This window comes from Piliocolobus tephrosceles, chromosome 4, assembly GCF_002776525.5.
Source record: "Piliocolobus tephrosceles isolate RC106 chromosome 4, ASM277652v3, whole genome shotgun sequence".
In the NCBI taxonomy this organism is placed as follows: Eukaryota; Metazoa; Chordata; class Mammalia; order Primates; family Cercopithecidae; genus Piliocolobus; species Piliocolobus tephrosceles.
Genome location: NC_045437.1, coordinates 93,329,127 through 93,348,517, shown reverse-complemented (window position 1 = coordinate 93,348,517; position 19,391 = coordinate 93,329,127). Strand labels below are relative to the sequence as shown.

The following is a 19,391-nucleotide window of genomic DNA, read 5'->3' as shown; positions in this document are numbered from 1 at the left end:
ACAGTTTCCAGACTAACATTTTCTAGTTTTTAAAGATAAGCCAGAAAACCAGATTTTTGTCAAGCATTTCCTGAGTTTCAGTATCAGAAGCTTACTTAGAACTTTTAAAGTAACGTGCCGTGGGCCAACTCTGCTTTAGTACCTTTGTTTTCTCCTTCAGTTTTACTGATTGTACAAATTTTTTGCCTGTCATAACTGAAATCAAGATTGGTCCCTCTTCTAACCATAATTAAAGACAATTGTTGAAGGTCTGCTTTCCTCCACTTGTTTAAAACAGCTTCAAGATTATATTATTTTAAACAACAAGCAGATTAATCCCTGTGTTCACTGGAGGGAGGTGAGAAACCAGGGGGAAGTTAGGGTCAGTCCATTATTATTAATCCCTCAGTAGCACCTGCTAGAAAGCAACCCCAAGGTGACCAGTCTCTTACAGTTGGTTCGGGGGTGTGAAGCCTCCACCTTCAAGTGTGTCTGATGTCTCCGGGGAAAACACCCTCAGTCTCTTTGCTGGGTGACAAAGGGATGGTTTTCAGCAATAAAGAGTGATGAGGGAAGCTGGGGAAGATTGCTTGTAAAACAGACTCTACAGCAATCTTTTTTTTATTTTCCAACCTATTTTCATCCTAATGTCAAGCTATTTGGTGCCTGCAAATTCCTAAGTCATGGGGAATTCTGAAGCACAGAAAGGGTTAGTTCTTGGTTTTCCTTACTGCTGGATTGACATTTTATTTTCTTGGGTCTGCTACATTATTTGCTTTTTTGTTTTCATAATTGTTTGTGATTGCTTCCACTCCTGTTCTCTCCATTTCATGAGTTTATGTGCTTAACAAAATCCCTTCTCTGTAGCTTTTGAGGGGTTTTAGTGTGAAGTAAAATAAGGCACACATATTTAATCAACCAAATTTACCTGGAAGTATAGTAGCCAACAAGTAGACACACTATAAGTGTCCCCCGTTACTTGATAAGTTAAAGTATGCTTAACACATTTAATGGAGAACTATGCAACCATTATAAATTAGGCCAGTGAACAGTTATTGACATGGAAGTATATCAGTATATTAAGTGGAAAGTGACAGGTTAATAGCATTAATACTAGTAGCAAACTAAGCGATTTCTCTGTCCTCACCCTTCTGCTAAGTATCTCAAACAGATTATTTCACTTAATCTCACAGAAAAATCTCCTGACATGTGGAATGAGAAGTCATGAATATCACAAACATAGATGTCTATGAAAGTAAAATTATTTTCATTTTCTTCAAAAATATAAATTTGGAGAATATTACTACATTATGACTGTCTGCATCATGAGTTTGTCAATCATTTTTGCACGAAAATATTATTTTTCAAATAGTAACTTTATAGTGGAGAAATCTGGTTGATGTGATACCACCTTAACCAAGTGATCAGAGATAATATCACTAGTAATTAGACATATGGACACCATGTACCTCCTGACACAAGCCAATGAAAATGTCATAACATCACTTATTCCTACAAATGTTTGATCCCAGCCTAACCATTAGAAAACACCAGGCAAACCAAAATTAAGGACCATAATATAAAATAACTGAACAGTACTCTTCAAAAGTTTTAAGGTTGTGAGAGACAAAGATAAAATATCCCAGTTTGGAGGAGACATAACAACCAAATGCAATAGGGAGTCTTAATTGAACACTGGACCTTAAAAAAAGATGTATTAATAGAACAATTGGAAAAATATAAAGGTCTATAAATGAGCTAAGGATATTGTATCAATGTTAATGTTTTGGTTTAACTAATAGTACTATGGCTGCACAAGATGTAAACCCCTGGGAAAGGCGCATGGATGGTATACACAAGCTTTGTGTACTGTTTTTTCTTAATTTTCTGTAAATATAAAGTTATTTCAAAATAAAAAGTTGGAAATATAAATTAGCTTTTTTTTTTAGTTGGCCAACTATACTGTATTCCGTTCTGGGTGCCCCATTTAAAAAAAATTCTGTTATAAGATCCTAGCTGGACAAGAGCAAACAGAATGCCAAAGTCTTAAAAAGGTTGGGGATGTTTAACCTAGAGCAGAAAAAAGTTAGGCAAGATATAACAATCTGCCTTCAAAGTATGAATCGCTATCATGTATAAAAGAGATTGAGACTTGTCAGTGTGGTACTAGAGGGCAAAATTAGCATGTTTGACTGGAGGTAGTAATGAGGAAAGGTTTTATAGTATCATTATAAGGAAGGACTTTGTAACCATTTGCGCCAATCCAAACCAAAGAATGGGTTGCTTTGGGAGACCAGGAATTGCCTAACAACTTGATAAAAAATATCACAGAGGAGTGTCATGTATACCAGGCGTATTAACTAGATCAGTGCTTCTCAAACTTTAATTGAGTATGAATCACTATGGACTCATTAACAATGCAGATTCTGATTCAGTAGTTCTGAGGTGGGGGCTGAGGGTCTGCATTTCCAACAAGCTTCCAAGTGATGCCCATAATGCTGGTATGTGGACAAGACTTTGAGAAGCAAGGAGCTGTATAATTTTCAAGGTCACTTTTCAACACTAAAGTCTATGATTCTCATAGAAAGACATACGTCAGGAGCAGAGAAAGGAGTTATGTGCTGAGATTTTAATATGAAAACGACAATGTTTGAGAGCATAAAGGAAGCAAGAGCATTGCCTGCAAGCAGAAGCAGGGATGCTCTGAAACTCATTAAATGCATATTTTAAAAGAACCTGTTAAAGAAAGAACCTAAATACTTGTATATGGCCACACTTAATTATCCATTTTCATTAGAAAAGATCAATAATTTTTAGCAAGTGGAATTTATGGCACTCACTGCTTCACTTTTAATAATTCAATTCAATATTAAATTCAAGATTTTGTGTTTATCTAGTTCATTGAGCAAAAGTCCTTCATAATTATTCATCTACCTCAAAGCCTTGGCAGTGTATAGACTTTGCTTTGTTACTCTTTTACTTCCATTTCTATAGGTCATAGCATCCCAACCAGTACAGTTAAAGATGTCCCTCAAGATATTTGGTCTTCTCATCACTTGGGAAGGCCAGGTGAGTAGCTTGTTGCTGAACTCTTGGAACCCAACCAAGCCATGTCCACCACCTTGATGCTGTATTTACTTCAGCAACCTGCTGCAAGCATGTCTATTTCCAACATGTGAAAAGTGTCTGTGGATCTGGTGGAGGAGTTCATATTCTAAGTACTTACTTAGCATGGCACGCCCACCAAAATTTGGTCATGGGAGGAGATATCATGAGAAAGTAATTCAGGGACTTCTGGCAGGTATATCTTTAAGTGACAACCCCAATTTAATTTTTTTGTGTATACTAGATACTTTTCTCAATTTGTGGTAAAGTTGGTAGATGGTAACTTCTCTAAAAAGTGTGTGTATTTTCCAGCTTATAATTTCAATATTATTTTGTCGTACTTGACCTGTAAAATTTAGGTGGATTCTGAATCTATATGCATTCTCATATAAAGCTCCAATGATAAATTTGTCAAGAAAATAAAAAGACTGTTACATTATTTAAAATAGAATCTTACAAAAAAGTTTCATTGACAGCAGCTATTAAGAATATAAAAAGATCATTTGTAATTAAAATGTTTTAATTAGAAATGATATATAGCCTTTTGAGCATAAAACTTCAAATAAAAACATATTGGTGAAAGCATATTCAGATTTCTCAATTTAATGTTATTAATGTGCAATTAATGTATTGCCCAAAATGTTATATTTTATTTTGTTATATAATTATAGCATATAAAGAAAATGTTATGAATTTCTTCATCCAGCTCCATACAGATGTCTTCAAATTTCCTTCAGTTTACCTCAGTGTGCCACAGAAATGTTGTTATTTTCTATGTTGGAAAACACTGCTATAGGTAGGTTTGCCCATATAATGTGTTCTGGTACCAAAAATCTTCTAGTTTAATTACGGACTAATTCGTTACACCTTTGAGTTAGTGTGCATTTACTGTTACCCACAGCAAACAGGTAAGTCTGCATGATAACTGGAAAATATTAAACCTATGTTATTTCCTTATCCATTCTTTAACATCTCTTGAAAATCTAGGAATATTATTCTGTTATTCTGTGGGTCTAGAAATGTTCTTTTTCTTGGCCCAAAAGGTGACACTGTGTCCACTTTGTGATAAATATTGAGTAAATTGTTTAGTAAGCTCAGGGGTATATATTTCATTTCATAATAACAAAATGTTTTAAACATTTGTTTCCTACGACTAAAGAGCTATGGTGATCTATAGATCTCTTTTGAGCATATTCTTACTTCCTGCTCACAGTAGCTTCTTTTACTCTCCAAGAAACCTTAATGAATGCTTAGCTGTATCACTGGGCATTTGTGAGCATCATGAAAGGCATGGCACTCACTTGATAACTTATAATGGAAACACATCCTCTTTAGTTTCTGGAGTATCTAGTTTTCTATATGAATTAATCACATGAATCAAATGCTATTAAGACAAACTTAAGGGTGATAATTGGATCTTCCAATTTATAATATGAAATATAACAGTGATGGGCCTGGAGGTCACTACCATGGTCTACAAATCAGGATAGGACTAGTCCTTGATAAAAAAGTTAAAATGGATTCTAAATCTACTTACACCTCTAGTCTTGGCAGAAATTTATTTCTTCTGCATGCCAGAAGTTCTGGCAAAGAGGTTCATAGGATAAAAATCAGACAATAGCAGATTAAGTTACTGATATATGTATTGTGTTGATGAGGATATTATCTTCTTTTTGTGAGAGTTTACTTTGCCCTATTAGGTATATAAACCAAATGTTTATTCCAGGCTTATATGGTGCTCCATTTAAGACAAATGTCTCATTAATGAGAGAAACACTGACCCTATTGCCAACACTCTGCCAAATTGATTTACTTGAACAATAATAAGAAAGGAACAAAAATATGTTCCTCCTCTGACACATCTACCGTTATAAAACATTTGCCCTGGGCTTCTCTTGCCTTGCTAGTGCACAGTTAGCATCTGTCTGCTGTGAGAATGAAACACCCTTGAGAGCTAGAGGCCACAACTCAGGCTGAGGTGTGAAGGGAAAAGAAGACAGCTTACCCAGCCATCAACATTCACACATGTAGATTTACAGAACAGACAACCAAGCTATCAATCGGAGCCCATTCCATTTCATCTCATGTGAGTTACATTCTTGTAAAAAACACTTAACCATATCACATGGCTTACTAACACTGGCATTTGTTTTTGTAAAGATGCTTTATGTTTAAAGAAATTATCTAGTGCATATTTCTGCAAACGTGGAGGCAAATGAAAAATTAGCACTACGGAGCCCCATCCTCCACCAAGTCTTGTCTCATTTGCTTCTTGTAAGGAACATCTCTTGCATTCTTTCCCCACTTGTTCATACGCTTTCTTTCCAACCTTCTCCCCTTTCTTCTATTTCTACAGCATAGATCGCGCCCTCAGGCGGTTGAGCTTAAAAAAAAAAATCTTCCCAGGGGCAGCAGGCTCCCTCAATTTCACCTCCCGGCGATTTTACTTTTGGCCTGAGTCCAACACGTTCCCAAGAGCTGGACACAAGTTGTTACGATCATGAACCCAACCACACTCCCCTCTGCGGCCAATTTCCTATTTTGCTGTTCAAAAAAGGGAAAGGCACATATCAAAAGGAAAATAGCTTGGTGCTGGCCAGCTACAGAAGAGTGGACGTCTTTGGTGCTCAGAAGAGAGAGCAGCTCCTGCTGCAGTCCTGCGCGTGTCGCTGTCCAGACCTCGGTGCTGAATACCAGGCATTGGTATCTCCCGCCAGGTTCTATCCCTCAGGGTTCGAACAGGCTCCACCATGGGAGACTGAACTCACTTCCCTAGGGTGAGGGGTGGAGAATTCATTTAGATGTTTGCTTCCTCTCCTCCCACAGGAAACCATTTTTCCACAAAGAGGCATTGTGCATTTTATGGGAAAGTAATGGCACAGCTCCAGTTCAGCACCAAAGTGAAGAGCTCTACTGTGGCAAAATGGAAAGTCAAGGTAAATAAAAACTGCTCTTTCCCTCTCTGAATCAACACAACAGCTTTTGGGACCCTAGATCCCCTTGTTGACAAATTCTTAAAAATGTTTTTTTTTAAAAATCACATGAGTAATCATTTTACTGGTAAACACCGTAAAAGGTGGTAGTGGCGCTGGCTTTGCAGTATTGGAGTATAACTATTGATATTGTTTTACTGAGGTTGAGAAACAAAGGGGAGGAGGAAGTAAACCTGTAAACTAAAGTGTTCGAATGGTTAAAAAATCATTTTTAAAAGTACTGATTTAACATTGTCTCGGAGACATGCTCATTTTCTTAGACAATTTAGAACAGAATTTGGGCAGTAGTAGCTTCCCTTCTTCTCTTTACCCTCCTAGCCTCTCTCTGATTTGAAAGACCTAAGAGTCTTGTTCTTCATAGCAGGTGCTGATACCCAAAGGGCCATTATAAGAATCCTATCGCCTCCCCCATCCCTGCCACACACATGAGTTAATAAATACAGAGAAAATGGATGGAAGGGTGGGAAAGCACTCCCAGCCTTTTATTCTTAGTAGTTATATTCAAATGGGGCACTTCTCTTTGAAAAGTGAAGATGTTTCTCACGGTACAGAATTTATGGGCTGACAAGGAGCAGACTTAACTGATCCCAGCAAACAGTTCCTTCCTTTTCCTAATCCCTGGCTGCTTATTTTAGCCGCTTCTCCGCCCCGCCGGGAATACCATTCAGATCTTAGTCCAGGTAGATCTGACGTCAAGAGATGGCTTTCGTCGATTTGACGTGTAAACACTCATTTCCATTCTGGCTGGGAAGGGCTGGGGCTCCACTCAGCCTGGAGACCGAAGCGCTTCACTGAGCGCTCGCCGCCGCCCAGCCTCTCCTCGCGCTCCTCCTAGCTCTTCGCAGAGCAACCAGGAGCCAGGAGTGGTCCAGAGCCCGAGGGTGGGAAGGGGGAGTCTCTCTGGCTTTTCTCCTATCTTGCTTCTTTTTCCTCTTCCCTTCCCACTCGTGTTCAAGCGAGTGTGTGAGCCATGGAGCGAAGAGCCTGGACTCTGCAGTGCACTGCTTTCGCCCTCTTTTGCGCTTGGTGTGCACTGAACAGTGCAAAAGCGAAAAGGCAATTTGTTAATGAATGGGCAGCGGAGATCCCCGGGGGCCCGGAAGCAGCCTCGGCCATCGCCGAGGAGCTGGGTTATGACCTTTTGGGTCAGGTAAGAGTTTCCACTTTCAAGAAACTTTCTGGGGCCCCAGGGGACTGGCGGGACTGGAGCGCGGTCTTCCAAGTGGGAGCCCCAGGTTGCACTCTCCGGAGCCCAGTGTAGCAAAGAACAAGGAGCTGCTCCCGCTCTAGCCCCTGGCGCGCTTGGAGAGAGAGAAAGCTTGCATTATTTACTGTTTGGGCTGGGCGCAGCCAAGCAGAAGGAAGCCACTGCAGCTGGGTAGGGCTTATGCTTACTGTCGGCCGCTCTGGAATTGAAATCCATTCCCGCGCGGTTTGGAAGAAAAATCCCTCCACGCTTGTTCAGAGAACTTGAGATGCACTCAAGCTCTTACCGACGAAGCGCCCCCGGGAGAATCAGTGCGCTCCATTCCCCGGGACTGAGGCGGTCTGCGTCAGGAGCCGGCTGTTGCCTTCTTTTCAATATGGCAGCATCAGATCCAAGTCCTGATGCAAGGGGCTAAGCAGGCTTGGGGCTGTCCGCCCTGGCAGCCTGTAAGGGCACGCCCAGGGCATTGGAAGAGTGCCAGGTGCTGGGACTGGCGACCAGGAGGTTGGGAGGCCGCGGAGTAGCCTGGGAAGCTGGGGGAGAAATGGTGGGTGAGAGACACGGGACCATCTATCTCCGTACCCCTCTGGGGAGCCCCGGATTTTCACTGGGAACTTACAAAGTCCAAGCTTCGTAACTTTGCCCGGCCAGTCCCACTGCAGGGTCGAGATGCCGAACTGACTGTGGGAAAGGGATCTATTTCTTTCTTGTTCTTCAGCTAAGTACGTAATCGTTTTCCCGGGAATTTCAGCTTATTGTTGCCTGTCCAAGTGAAGGCTTGGTCAATAGGTAGCTGGTTGGAGGTGAGTGAGCGTCAAGACATTAAGTGGGAGACTGCTAATAGCTGAGCGATTCCGAGGGGACCCTAGGGAGTGTGACTTCTAAGCTAGAGCTTTCCTTTCCTTGGCTCAGAATCAAGCCCTAGCCCCCTGCTTGGGAAGTTGGTCTGCATTGAAGCGTGGGAGGAGGGAGTTGTAAAACATTTTGGCGCGTTTTTTCTGGAGGTGGTGGTTGAGACGCCTCTGGAGTCACGGATGAGTAATCGGCGGGGGCGTTGGCGATTCTGTAGACCGAACCCGCTGGGGAATTCTCCTGCTCTTGCTGGAGGCTTCATTCTCAACTTTATAAACGAAATTGTCTTTGAAATGCCCGGCAGGAAAATCTATGCAGATTGGCTTCCTGGTGTCCCAGCAGCAGATGAGTCTTTTGATTTTGGCCAGCCCTTGCCCTCCTGCTAGGCTCCGTGTTAGGGGCTGAGGAATAAGAGGAGGGAAAAAACGCTCTCAAGTAATCAAGAATCTAGAGGAGACTAGCTTAGAGATTAATGATTGCAACTGATCGTAATTTGTGTAATAATGAAAGTTGTTCTTGAAGTCTCAATATGCATTGGTTGAAGGAATGAAAGTAGTAGGGAATTTGAGAGGGGTGAATGAAAACTGCCTAAAGGAGGAAACATTTGCACGGGAAGAGGAGTCAGAGATTGCCAGGAGAACATAATGAGATTGGAGAAGACAGTCTAGGCATGGAAAACAGCTTGTGGGAAAACAGTGAGACATAATACAGTTTAGTAGTAAGTCTGGGAATTGCACGCAATTATTAGGAATTTTTGAGACCCAAAGAGAGCATGAGTAGCAGATGACATTGTGCTGGTGGATACTGTGGGCATCATAAAAATCATGTATGTCCTATAGGGGTAGACAGTGGGGATTTAATGGTGTATTCCTTGAGCAGCTACCGAAAGGCTCAATAGCACTGGTAACTGTGTAGGAGGAGACTGGGGAAGACAGCAAAAACTAAATCTCTCTTCTTTTTCCCACCTGTTAGCTCTAGGCATGTATCTAAACCTAGACCATTCAATGTGAAAATTGCTTTTCAAAACAAATAAACATAAATATTAATACTAAAAAACAATACATCATCATTCTTGGGAGGATCTTTGGGTAAGGGATAGCATAGTCACAAAAGCATTAACAAATAGTGGGGGAAAACCATCTATATTTATATATGATTTACAATGCTATCTTTCCTCTATCCATTTTTAGTTAAAATGGTATTACTAAGAAAAGTTTTAAAACAAACAACAAAAATTATTTTATGAGAATAATAATTATTTGTAGAAGACTGATAGCACGTTCCTGGTTCTGCTTATTTCTCTTTTTGTTTAATATTACTAAAATTACACAAATTTAGCATTACTATATTGGGTACCTTATTGCCTCAGGATAAAGCTTGGATTAAGGTAGGGACAAGAAGAAAAAGTAGTTGACAGCAGAGAAAACAGAGCTAAGCACTGGTGATCTTTTTCTATGGCTGCTGATTTCTCTCCCCAGTTCCATCCACAGCTTATAGGAAGATTCACTGAGATTCAGGCTTGGAGCAGGGCCTAAGCTTCTCTATTTTAAAATTCTCTAGGTGATGAGAATCACCAATTTAAAGAACGTGTTTCTTCTGTAATATACTGTTGTCAATTGCTTTTTTCTTAATTTTAAAAATGTAGGGTTATCTAGAGGATGTGGTAGCTTCAAATTTAGTGCTGAGTAAAGGGAGACTAGTTCAAAAGGATAATGAATATAGTTCTAAATGAACCAAAGGTGTCAATAGCTACCCAGAGAAGTATACATACTCTTAAGTGGAACACCTGCCGTAAATGTAGCATGTTCTTTTCTGAAAGCCTTGAATTAGTGGGAAATCAAATGATCACTAATAGTGGCTAATAACAATTCATCACTATGAATTCAATGGCTACATTTTATAAAAACGATAATTTATTTTAGTGGAAAGTGGCAGTGACCATAGATAGTATCCCAGGTGTTTGCCTGCTTACCACAAATAATTGTTCTTTGAACAGATATATTTGATCAAATGAGCATTTTAATATGATATTGTCACACACACAAAAAACATGTATTTCCTCCAATGTGTATAAAATAGAATCATCACTAGTCTCCTACTGTGAGCTAGTGAGTATACTGTGAGCTCAAGCAGTAGTATTCTGAGGGCCATCTTAAGACCTCTACCAGTGCCTTCTTCATGAAGAATGTGGATGAAGCTAGAGGCCATTATTGTTGGCAAACTAACACAGGAACAGAAAACCAAATACTGCATGTTCTCACTCAAAAGTGAGAGCTAAATGATGAGAACATGTAAATACATAGAGGGGAACAGCACATACTGAGGCCTTTTGGAGGGTGGAGGGTGGGAGAAGGGAAGGGATCAGGAAAAATAACTAACGGGTATTAGGCTTAATACCTGGGTGATGAAATAATCTGTAAAAAAAAAAAAAAAAAAATGACATAAGTTTGCCTATGTAACAAACTTGTACTTGTACCTCAGAACTTAACATTAAAGTTAAAAAAAAGAAAAATATTAACTTCAGATACAAAGAATGGGCTTAATAAAAGTTGCCTACCTCTAAGTTAGCTGAGTTTTAAACTAGTCCATATATAGTTGTTTGGGAAAGTGGATATTTATTTTATTTCTTTCCTTTTATAGATTGGTTCACTTGAAAATCACTACTTATTCAAACATAAAAACCACCCCAGAAGGTCTCGAAGGAGTGCCTTTCATATCACTAAGAGATTATCTGATGATGATCGTGTAAGTGTTGTACATTTGTCTTCAAACCAATACTCTAACTTACCTGCTTTCTTTATGATTTCTAATAAGAACAGAAGCATTTTGCAAATGTGGTTCTTTTTTATTGTGATCAAGATTGTTTATCAGTAATGTTTCTAATTTCTTTCCATAAAATTATAATTGCACATAATAATAACAAGATTGGGTTGAATGGATTGAGCTAAAGTTAATTTTACACATATATATGCACTTTAATTATATAATTACATATGTATCTAAAGTTAATTTTATATGTACACTCACAAATTCAGTCTAAGAGCGTGAAAGTGAATGTTTAAAATGAGGGGGCAACACTAATAAAAATGTTTGACAATACAATCAATCAACAGCCTCTTATTAGGTACCTATTATGTACCAAAAATTTTAATACCAATGTGAGCTCAAAGAAATACATGAGGCTTACTTTCAATAACATTTCAGCATAACTGAAAAAAAAGTCTATTATTTCTATTTGGTTTTGCTGTATAAGGAGCTAGTGTTTATGAGGGAACTGTAAATCCATGTCTTCATGAGACAAATGTTTCCATAAATATTCTATTGTTGGATCCAAACCATTTGATTTCTTTTCATCTTAGTTTGTATCTTGGTTCAATGATTAGGTAACAGCAGAAAATGTACAGAATAAATACAGGTAAATGAGGTAGAGGCAATTTGAATATATAGCTAATGTACTTATTGATTTTGAATTCTATTTTCAAGGTGAACAAACATATCAGAAAATGTTGACTATGTTGGGAGTATTGTAATTTTCATACAGTGTTGCCTTTTCTCAAGGATATGCCATACTGGAAGAAATTTATCCTGATTCCAATTTACACTGATATCTTGATATCTGTGTACATGATTTTTGTTACCTAGGACACCCTGGAGAATTATGGTGAGAGATCCTCTTGGTGAGAGAATTAAAAACATCCTTTCAACTTTCCGGCCGGGCGCTGTGGCTCACGCCTGTAATCCCAGCACTTTGGGAGGCCGAGGCGGGAGGATCACGAGGTCAGGAGATCGAGACCACGGTGAAACCCCGTCTCTACTAAAAATCCAAAAAAATTAGCGGGGCGCGGCGGCGGGTGCCTGTAGTCCCAGCTACTCCGGAGGCTGAGGCAGGAGAACGGCGTGACCCGGGAGGCGGAGCTTGCAGTGAGTGGCACCACTGCACTCCAGCCTGGGCGACAGACACTGTCTCAAAAAAAAAAAATGCTTTCAACTTCCCGGGGGGGGAAAGAAAATGTATATATATGCGTGTATATATATGTATATATGTGTTATGTGTGTATATATGTATGTATATATACATATATGTATATCTATGTATATATGTATGTATATATGAGACAGAAATAAATATATATATTTGACATATATATGACAGAAAGGTGATAGAACTGTTGAAAGTAGACGGAATTCATGAGGCCTGTAAGATAATTTGCTGTTTTATGCATTCTGAAATGGATAGCATTTTAAAAAGGAGAAGAAAAAGACAAATTATGAGGGTGGGGAATGGGAATGACCTGGGTCACCAGTGTTGGAATGTAAAAGAAACAGCCACATCCTGACAAACAATGCTGTGTTAGGACCACGGACAGTGACCCTATAGCTCATCTACACCCATTGCTAGCTCTTGTCAAGTTATTGCTTGATGTGGAAGACCAAATCAGAGGCCCTAGACCTTATTACAGAAGTTTCTTGTCCACTGAGGTCTTCCCTTACCCACTTCAAGGCAAATGGCTCATTGCGTGTGGGCTGTGAAAAGCAGAACAACTTCCAGCACTCTGGCTAGGCTTATTCCCCCGGCTAAGCAGGAGAGAGATTTCCTTCTTTGCCTAAATGCATGCCCAAACTGCATGCCCATTAATGCACACAGAAGTCAAACTGACCTGTCTTCTCATTTTCATAGGAGAAAATTGGACAGAATAGAGCATACCTAACTGTTATTCTTATTCAAAGTATCTCATGAAAATGAAGATGGTCCATTCTACTCTTTATACATCCCCTTGATAGCTGATTTTTTTCGGGGAATCTTAAGACATTTATGGAAAAAAGCTAAGAATTTAGTCTCCAGCACAGGTACAACTTTGTAAAAAGTTAGCCCAAGAATAATTTTATTTTAGGAAGGAGTCTAGGACCATAGAAACTTGCATTGGAAGGTTGAAGTAGATGATCTTTAATGCTCTTTCCAGATCAAAAGTATTATTTATAATTAAGTACATGATACCTATTATGCATAATAGAAAGACACTACCAATTTTCCTCTATTCCATTCAGCCTGCTCTTCTAGAGATTAATATGTGATTCTGAGTTAACGACATTAATCATAACACTGTTTTCTACAATCGGATGTTTATCTGATCAGATGGCAGAGTGCCTCCTCTTGTATCCCATTTCTAAAAAATTGCTCTTGGTTTTCATTTTATTGCTCTTTTTTGATGGAAGATAATATTCTTTCAAATCAGCTCTGTGAAATGCAGCAATAGTCTATCTTTACAAGTCTATGAATAAAATCTCCAAGTGTAAGTGACCCTCTACCTCAAACATTAGTACTTATGCCCTAGCAGTCAGCTTCCAGAGATCAACTCAGATGATGGGCAGCATTCCAAGCATTGAGGTATTTTAAGCCAAAACAATTAAGCTTGAAAATACAAGCACTTCAAAAATAAATCATAGTGACTAATTTCTAGCTTTCAAGTTCTTCCCATTATTTTTAATAGGTTTGCAGTACATTTTTAATTGAAAATTCAGGGCAGTCTTAGTGGATGGTTTTATCCTTCAGTTGCAAATTATTTTTCAGTTTTTATTTTTGGAGCTGATTCATGAGTACTCTTACGTTAACAATATTCCACCACGCACTGAATTGTCATCATGCATTGAGCAGAAAAGATGTGTTTGGGTTATGAAATAGTCATGTTGCCAAGAAAAATAAGAATATAGAATTATCTTATAATGAATATAACTACAAGGCAGTCCCTCACTCTCTTAGGGCTTCAAGTATAATAGGATTATGCTGTAAATATGGGCCAGGTAATTTTCATATTGTCAGATCTCTTTGCATAATACATGAGACTGAATTAATGGTAAGTGTGCGTGGTCAGTAGTGCTATTCATCACCCAAGATATGTTTCTCATATTAAGTACTTTTAAGCAGAGGTCGAAGCACAGGGGAGGGATAGTTTCACATTTGCATGGATACAATGCCATTCTTACTTTATAAAATATTTGCAATTTCTACCTTTTGTATGTAAGGAAAGAGAAATTAATCTATAAGAACATTATAACAGCAGTCTCTTGGCTTGTTGACTTAATCCATAAAAACAGACAAATTTTCAGCCATGGAGCCCTGAAACCTCAATATAAAAATGAGTATTATCGTCCATTTGCTGATGAAAGCAGACTGAACTTTTGCTTCCACTGAAACCACAATGTAAATAATTTGAGGGAATTATCATTTCACTGACTGCTTCTCCTCCCCCTAAAGGTGCACTTTACTGTAATAGAGGAAACGTTCATCTCCCCAGTGGGCAATCCCTTCTTCTCACTGAGGTGCCAGTTTGATCTGTAGTCAAATGAAAATATTGCAGAGCTGCCTGAACTCTGCTAGGAAGGGTACTGGAGATAGTTAGAGGAAAGATACAGAAGTAGATATTTGACTTTTGATTTTCTTGCTATAAAAATCCTTGTAGGTGATATGGGCTGAACAACAGTATGAAAAAGAAAGAACTAAACGTTCAGCTCTAATGGACTCAGCACAAAATCTCTTCAATGATCCCATGTGGAATCAGCAATGGTACTTGGTAAGTACCTACAGAAGGACTATGTGGGTGAGACCTGGGACCTGGCTTCTTTATATTGTTACATTTGCAACAAGGATTTTTTCTTTTTTTAATGATGGAGGATTTCATAGGAAGCTATCTTGTCTGGAGATTAGGGCTGATGGGACCTTCTTGATCTGTCTCTTCTGTTTTACTGAGTAAGGATGTCGGAAACAGATATCTTTAGCTGCTGTGAAAAAATAGGTTGTATTTTTTGTCTTCTTAAGTTTATTTGGGGTAAGTGCAGAAAAATCATGTCTTGCAGGTTAGGGGTTCCAAAAACAGTACTTATGGCAAAAATCTCATTTGGTTAAAGTTATTCTTTAGAACCCTTTAAAGCACTCACAGAGTATAGTGAACATAATTTGGCATATACAACCCTGAATGACAATTCTTATATGACACAGATGAGAATCTCTGAAAGAGGCTAAAAGAAGGAACACAAGAAAAGTCTATTGTAAATGTCTGAACTTGCAAACCATTCTACCTTTAAGATAGTTACCAAATCCTTGAGTGGAGAAATTGTTAAGTGTTGCTGTCTACCTGCAGGGTGTTCTCTCTTCTGTTTAATGTTATGTCTGTATGGTAGTAATATAGGCTAATAGAAGGATTTGTTGTGAGAATGTTATACAAGATTACTTCTCTTGAAAAACACAAGCTAAGACTTAGATACTCTTGTTGCATAATGGATGGAAAAGGGGATCAGTTTCTTTTGACACTATCTTCTCTCTCTTTCTTTTCTTCTTTCCTTCCTTCCTTCCTTCCTTCTTTCCTTTTTCTTTCTTTCTTTTTTTTTTTTTGCAGAGTTTTGCTCTTGTTGCCCAGGCTGGAGTGCAATGGCATGATTTCAGTTCACTGCAACCTCTGCCTCCCGGCTTCAAGCGATTCTCCTACTTCAGCCTCTGGAGTAGCTTGGATTACAGATGCCTGCCACCATGCCCAGCTAATTTTTGTATTTTTAATAGAGACAGGGTTTTGTCACATTGGTCAGGCTGGTCTCGAACTCCTGACCTCGGGTGATCCACCCGCCTTGGCCTCCCAAAGTGCTGGTATTACAGGCATGAGCCACCGCACCCGGCCTCTTGCCACTGTCTTAAGTATTTGCTCATTGCAGCAGAAGAGACTTATCAGTTAACACTTGTTGTGCATTTCCTGTGTGACGAACACGATTCTAAAATGTTTGATATGAATTAATTCATTTTGTTCTCATGATTATCTGTGTTGTAGAAATAGTACTTATGCTCATGTAACAGATGGAAAAACAGAGATATTGGAAAGTAGAATAATTTGCCAAAATCCATGGCTGCTAGTGGTGGGACCATAATTCATGACTCCAGAGTCTATACTCTTAACAACCACAGTCTAAAATTGCTCCTACAATTGACATAAAGGCCTTCTTCTCTGACTTTGGCCAACAGTCTGTTGGCCAAACAATTCCAGCCTCCTGTGATTCAGCTTCATACCACCCTGGTAAATACTTGTCACCCCACTCCCCCAACCTCTTTATGGGGAGGAGGGCACAACAGCAAGAGGGCAGTTCCTTCACTGACACTTTTGATTGTGGTTATTTATAGATTTCTTAATGACCCTTTCACCAGGTACCTGGCATTCTTTTACTGTCTCTCTCTTACAGGCTTAGAAATGTGCTTGTATCTGTGTTCTCTTGCTACCCAACTTATCTCCTGTACAATCCTACACACTGACTATCAGAAAATGTATTTGAAAAGGAAAACCCTGAATCTCCTCTCACAGATACCCCCTAAATCACTCATACTTAAAAATAGGCAATTACATTGCAATTCCTGAGGCAATCAAGTCTCCTGAGCATTCCAGGTTCTGCTTTTTCTTTTAGATGAAAAATTCTAAAACATTCATGAATGACTATGCACCAGGCAATATAATGAGAGCTCAATATGGCAATGGAGAATCAGTATGTGGGGGGAGATGAAAACATCGACTATCAAATAGAGTTTCCATAGATGAAAGGGTTGAGCATGTTATTATAAATGAAAGACATTTAGGGATAAAATTCTTCAAAGCCATATAGTTCAAAGAGAAGGAGCACAGGTGATTCATCTTTTCAAGTGATGTCCATTTGGGACAATTGGGAGAAGAGCAGCACTCTGGGGGTTCATTTGGCCCTACTCTCAACTTTGTTTTTTCATTTCACTGAATTGGCTTCTTCTAAAGAGTAGAGTGACCCAAGGAAAAAGAAAGATGGGTCTCCAGGTTGGAACTTAAGTGCCCATTTTGTAGCAAGCCAATTATGATTTTACAAATGCTTCTTTGTTTTTCTTTACCAGCAAGATACCAGGATGACGGCAGCCCTGCCCAAGCTGGACCTTCATGTGATACCTGTTTGGCAAAAAGGCATTACAGGCAAAGGAGTTGTTATCACCGTACTGGATGATGGTTTGGAGTGGAATCACACGGACATTTATGCCAACTATGTAAGTGTGTGCCTTCTCATGACTGACTTCGGGAGCTGTCTGTGCAGACACACAGTTAGGGCTTTCCTTCTTTTCAAGGGGATGCTGCTGTGGTGTCAGTCCCTGGGATTATGGGCCAAGGTTTTCTTACTAGCTTACATGAATTTATTTTGTACCAGTAGGCACTGAAATAATTCAGTGGGATCAAAAATTGTACAGAAGTATATGTGTTGGGAGAAGGAGGGGCAGTGCCTACACCAATTAAGTTACCAAAATCCGATGACTTTGAGTTGCTCAGTGTTTGGGGCATTAAAGTAATCAAATGAAGCCCCTTGCCTGAGATCACTTCCACAGTTTCCCTCCTCACCTCTTTTATGAGTCTATATCCCTGACATTGTAAAATTATATAAATGTGATTCCTTCCATGCAAATCCAAAGTGAATAACACACAATGCACCTATGCCAAGCTGAGAAAGGAAAAGTTTTCTAGAAATGGGAAAATAAATAAAAAAAAAAAATTTGTTTCATTGTTTATGGAGTTTATAATATAATATGAACACCATCATATATCTTAGGTCTTTAGATCAGGAGGCTGGTGTTTCATCTTTAAGATTATCCCTTGTTGAGAAAAAGGGATATTCATCCTTTGAGGATGAGAGAAATCATCCTTTCCACCTATCAAACATTCCCCGGCTATAATGCCAAGCTAAAGAGCTAAGGAAAAGAGAAGGACAAATAGTAGCACAGAGTAGAAATTAGGAATGATTGAAATATACGGAAAGCATTGAAAAGTAACAGTAATGGTATGTGGGAGGCGTTTAAGTGTAGCTATGGGGTTGGAAAAAGGAGTGGAGCCTGGAAGCTTGTCTTAAATTTCAAGCACCCTCTCTCAAATTAAATTACGTTTATTTAGTGTGCCTGGGAGGCTGAAGGAGAACACCATGGACCTGAGTCCCATCCCCAGCCACCTCTTCGCACCTATATTGATAAGAGAGATGAGTGTCAAAGTATCACTAACTAGTTTTATGGCCTTAGGGAAGTCATTTAACTTCTCTGGGCCTCAATTTTCTCATCTGAAAACTGAGGTAACTGAACTAAGTAAACTATTTCCTTCCAACTCCAATATCCTATGAGTGTCTGTGAACCATAGGTTTGGTAACATTCACTGAGAATTGAATGCTGGCTGTGTTCATCATCTCTGCCTGGTTTGTGGGTATAATAAATATTCAGTGACTCGGCCAGAAACGCTAAAATGCAGGCTTTTGAGCTATCAGCCAGGATGGGAAGGTATAGGGTACCTTGGGAAGTGATGCTTTTTTTTTTTTTTTTTTTATGATGCCACAGTGTTGTTTTTTGTTGTCTCTTTAGGATCCAGAGGCTAGCTATGATTTTAATGATAATGACCATGATCCATTTCCCCGATATGATCCCACAAATGAGAACAAGTGAGTAAATGTGCAATTGGGTGAAATAAAGTACTTTACAATGCTTTTATCTTGTTTGAGAAAATTATACCATACATTTCATCCACATTTCAACGCTCAGAAAATGTTAATGCACAACATCCATACGACAATATTTTGTTGCTTTTAAAACAGAAACCAAACTTTCTATTTTCATATTCCTGTTAGTTTATAAAACCATATTTTCATTAAACTTCTTACATTATGAAATTCTCCTCTCAAATGTTACTGATTGTTGTAGCTTTAGAAAGAATGTTTGAGACATAAAGAGTACACACTTTAAGCCCATCCCTCCCCTCAATTCCTTTATGAATCTTTTGCTCTTAGCAACATGCTTTATGTTAGTCATGAAAATAAATATATGTAAAGAAATGGATATGAACAATGCCCACAACTTCCGACAATAGCTACAGTCACCCTCACCAGTTCTCTCAGAAAAACATGGCCAGACTCCAGACAAGAGAAATGCCTCTGAGTTCTGACCCCTGAATCCAACGCAGTCTCCAGGGCATTGAGCCAGCGGGAAGTCTCCTCCAGAGTTCCTGCTGCTATAAGGCCATAGGAAAGAGAGAGGAGACAGCAGCCGACTCCCAGATTAACTCTCTCTCCCTTGAAGCCACGTTTTGGTGAGAGAGGCCAAGAGCCACAGAGGCCAAGAGCACGATCTTCTAAAGTGAGAGGCGAAAGAAAGACCCAGAGGCAAGAGACTTTCAACTTCTCTCCTACTCCCAAAGAAACTTCACCCTCTAGGCATGTGGACCCTCAAGGTGTCCATG

The 19,391-nt window shown here is 39.2% G+C and overlaps 1 protein-coding gene across 1 annotated transcript in view; it reads left to right on the top strand.

The window, feature by feature from the left end:
• Nucleotides 1-6,841: 6,841 nt before the first annotated feature.
• The window catches only part of PCSK1 (proprotein convertase subtilisin/kexin type 1), a 40,970-nt gene continuing 28,420 nt past the window's right edge, over nucleotides 6,842-19,391 (top strand). The window contains exons 1-5 of the mRNA XM_023212285.2: nucleotides 6,842-7,227; nucleotides 10,777-10,881; nucleotides 14,595-14,705; nucleotides 17,027-17,173; nucleotides 18,521-18,597. Coding sequence (XP_023068053.1) covers nucleotides 7,048-7,227; nucleotides 10,777-10,881; nucleotides 14,595-14,705; nucleotides 17,027-17,173; nucleotides 18,521-18,597 — 620 coding nt within the window. The 5' untranslated portion in view covers nucleotides 6,842-7,047. The remainder of the gene's footprint in view (nucleotides 7,228-10,776; nucleotides 10,882-14,594; nucleotides 14,706-17,026; nucleotides 17,174-18,520; nucleotides 18,598-19,391) is intronic.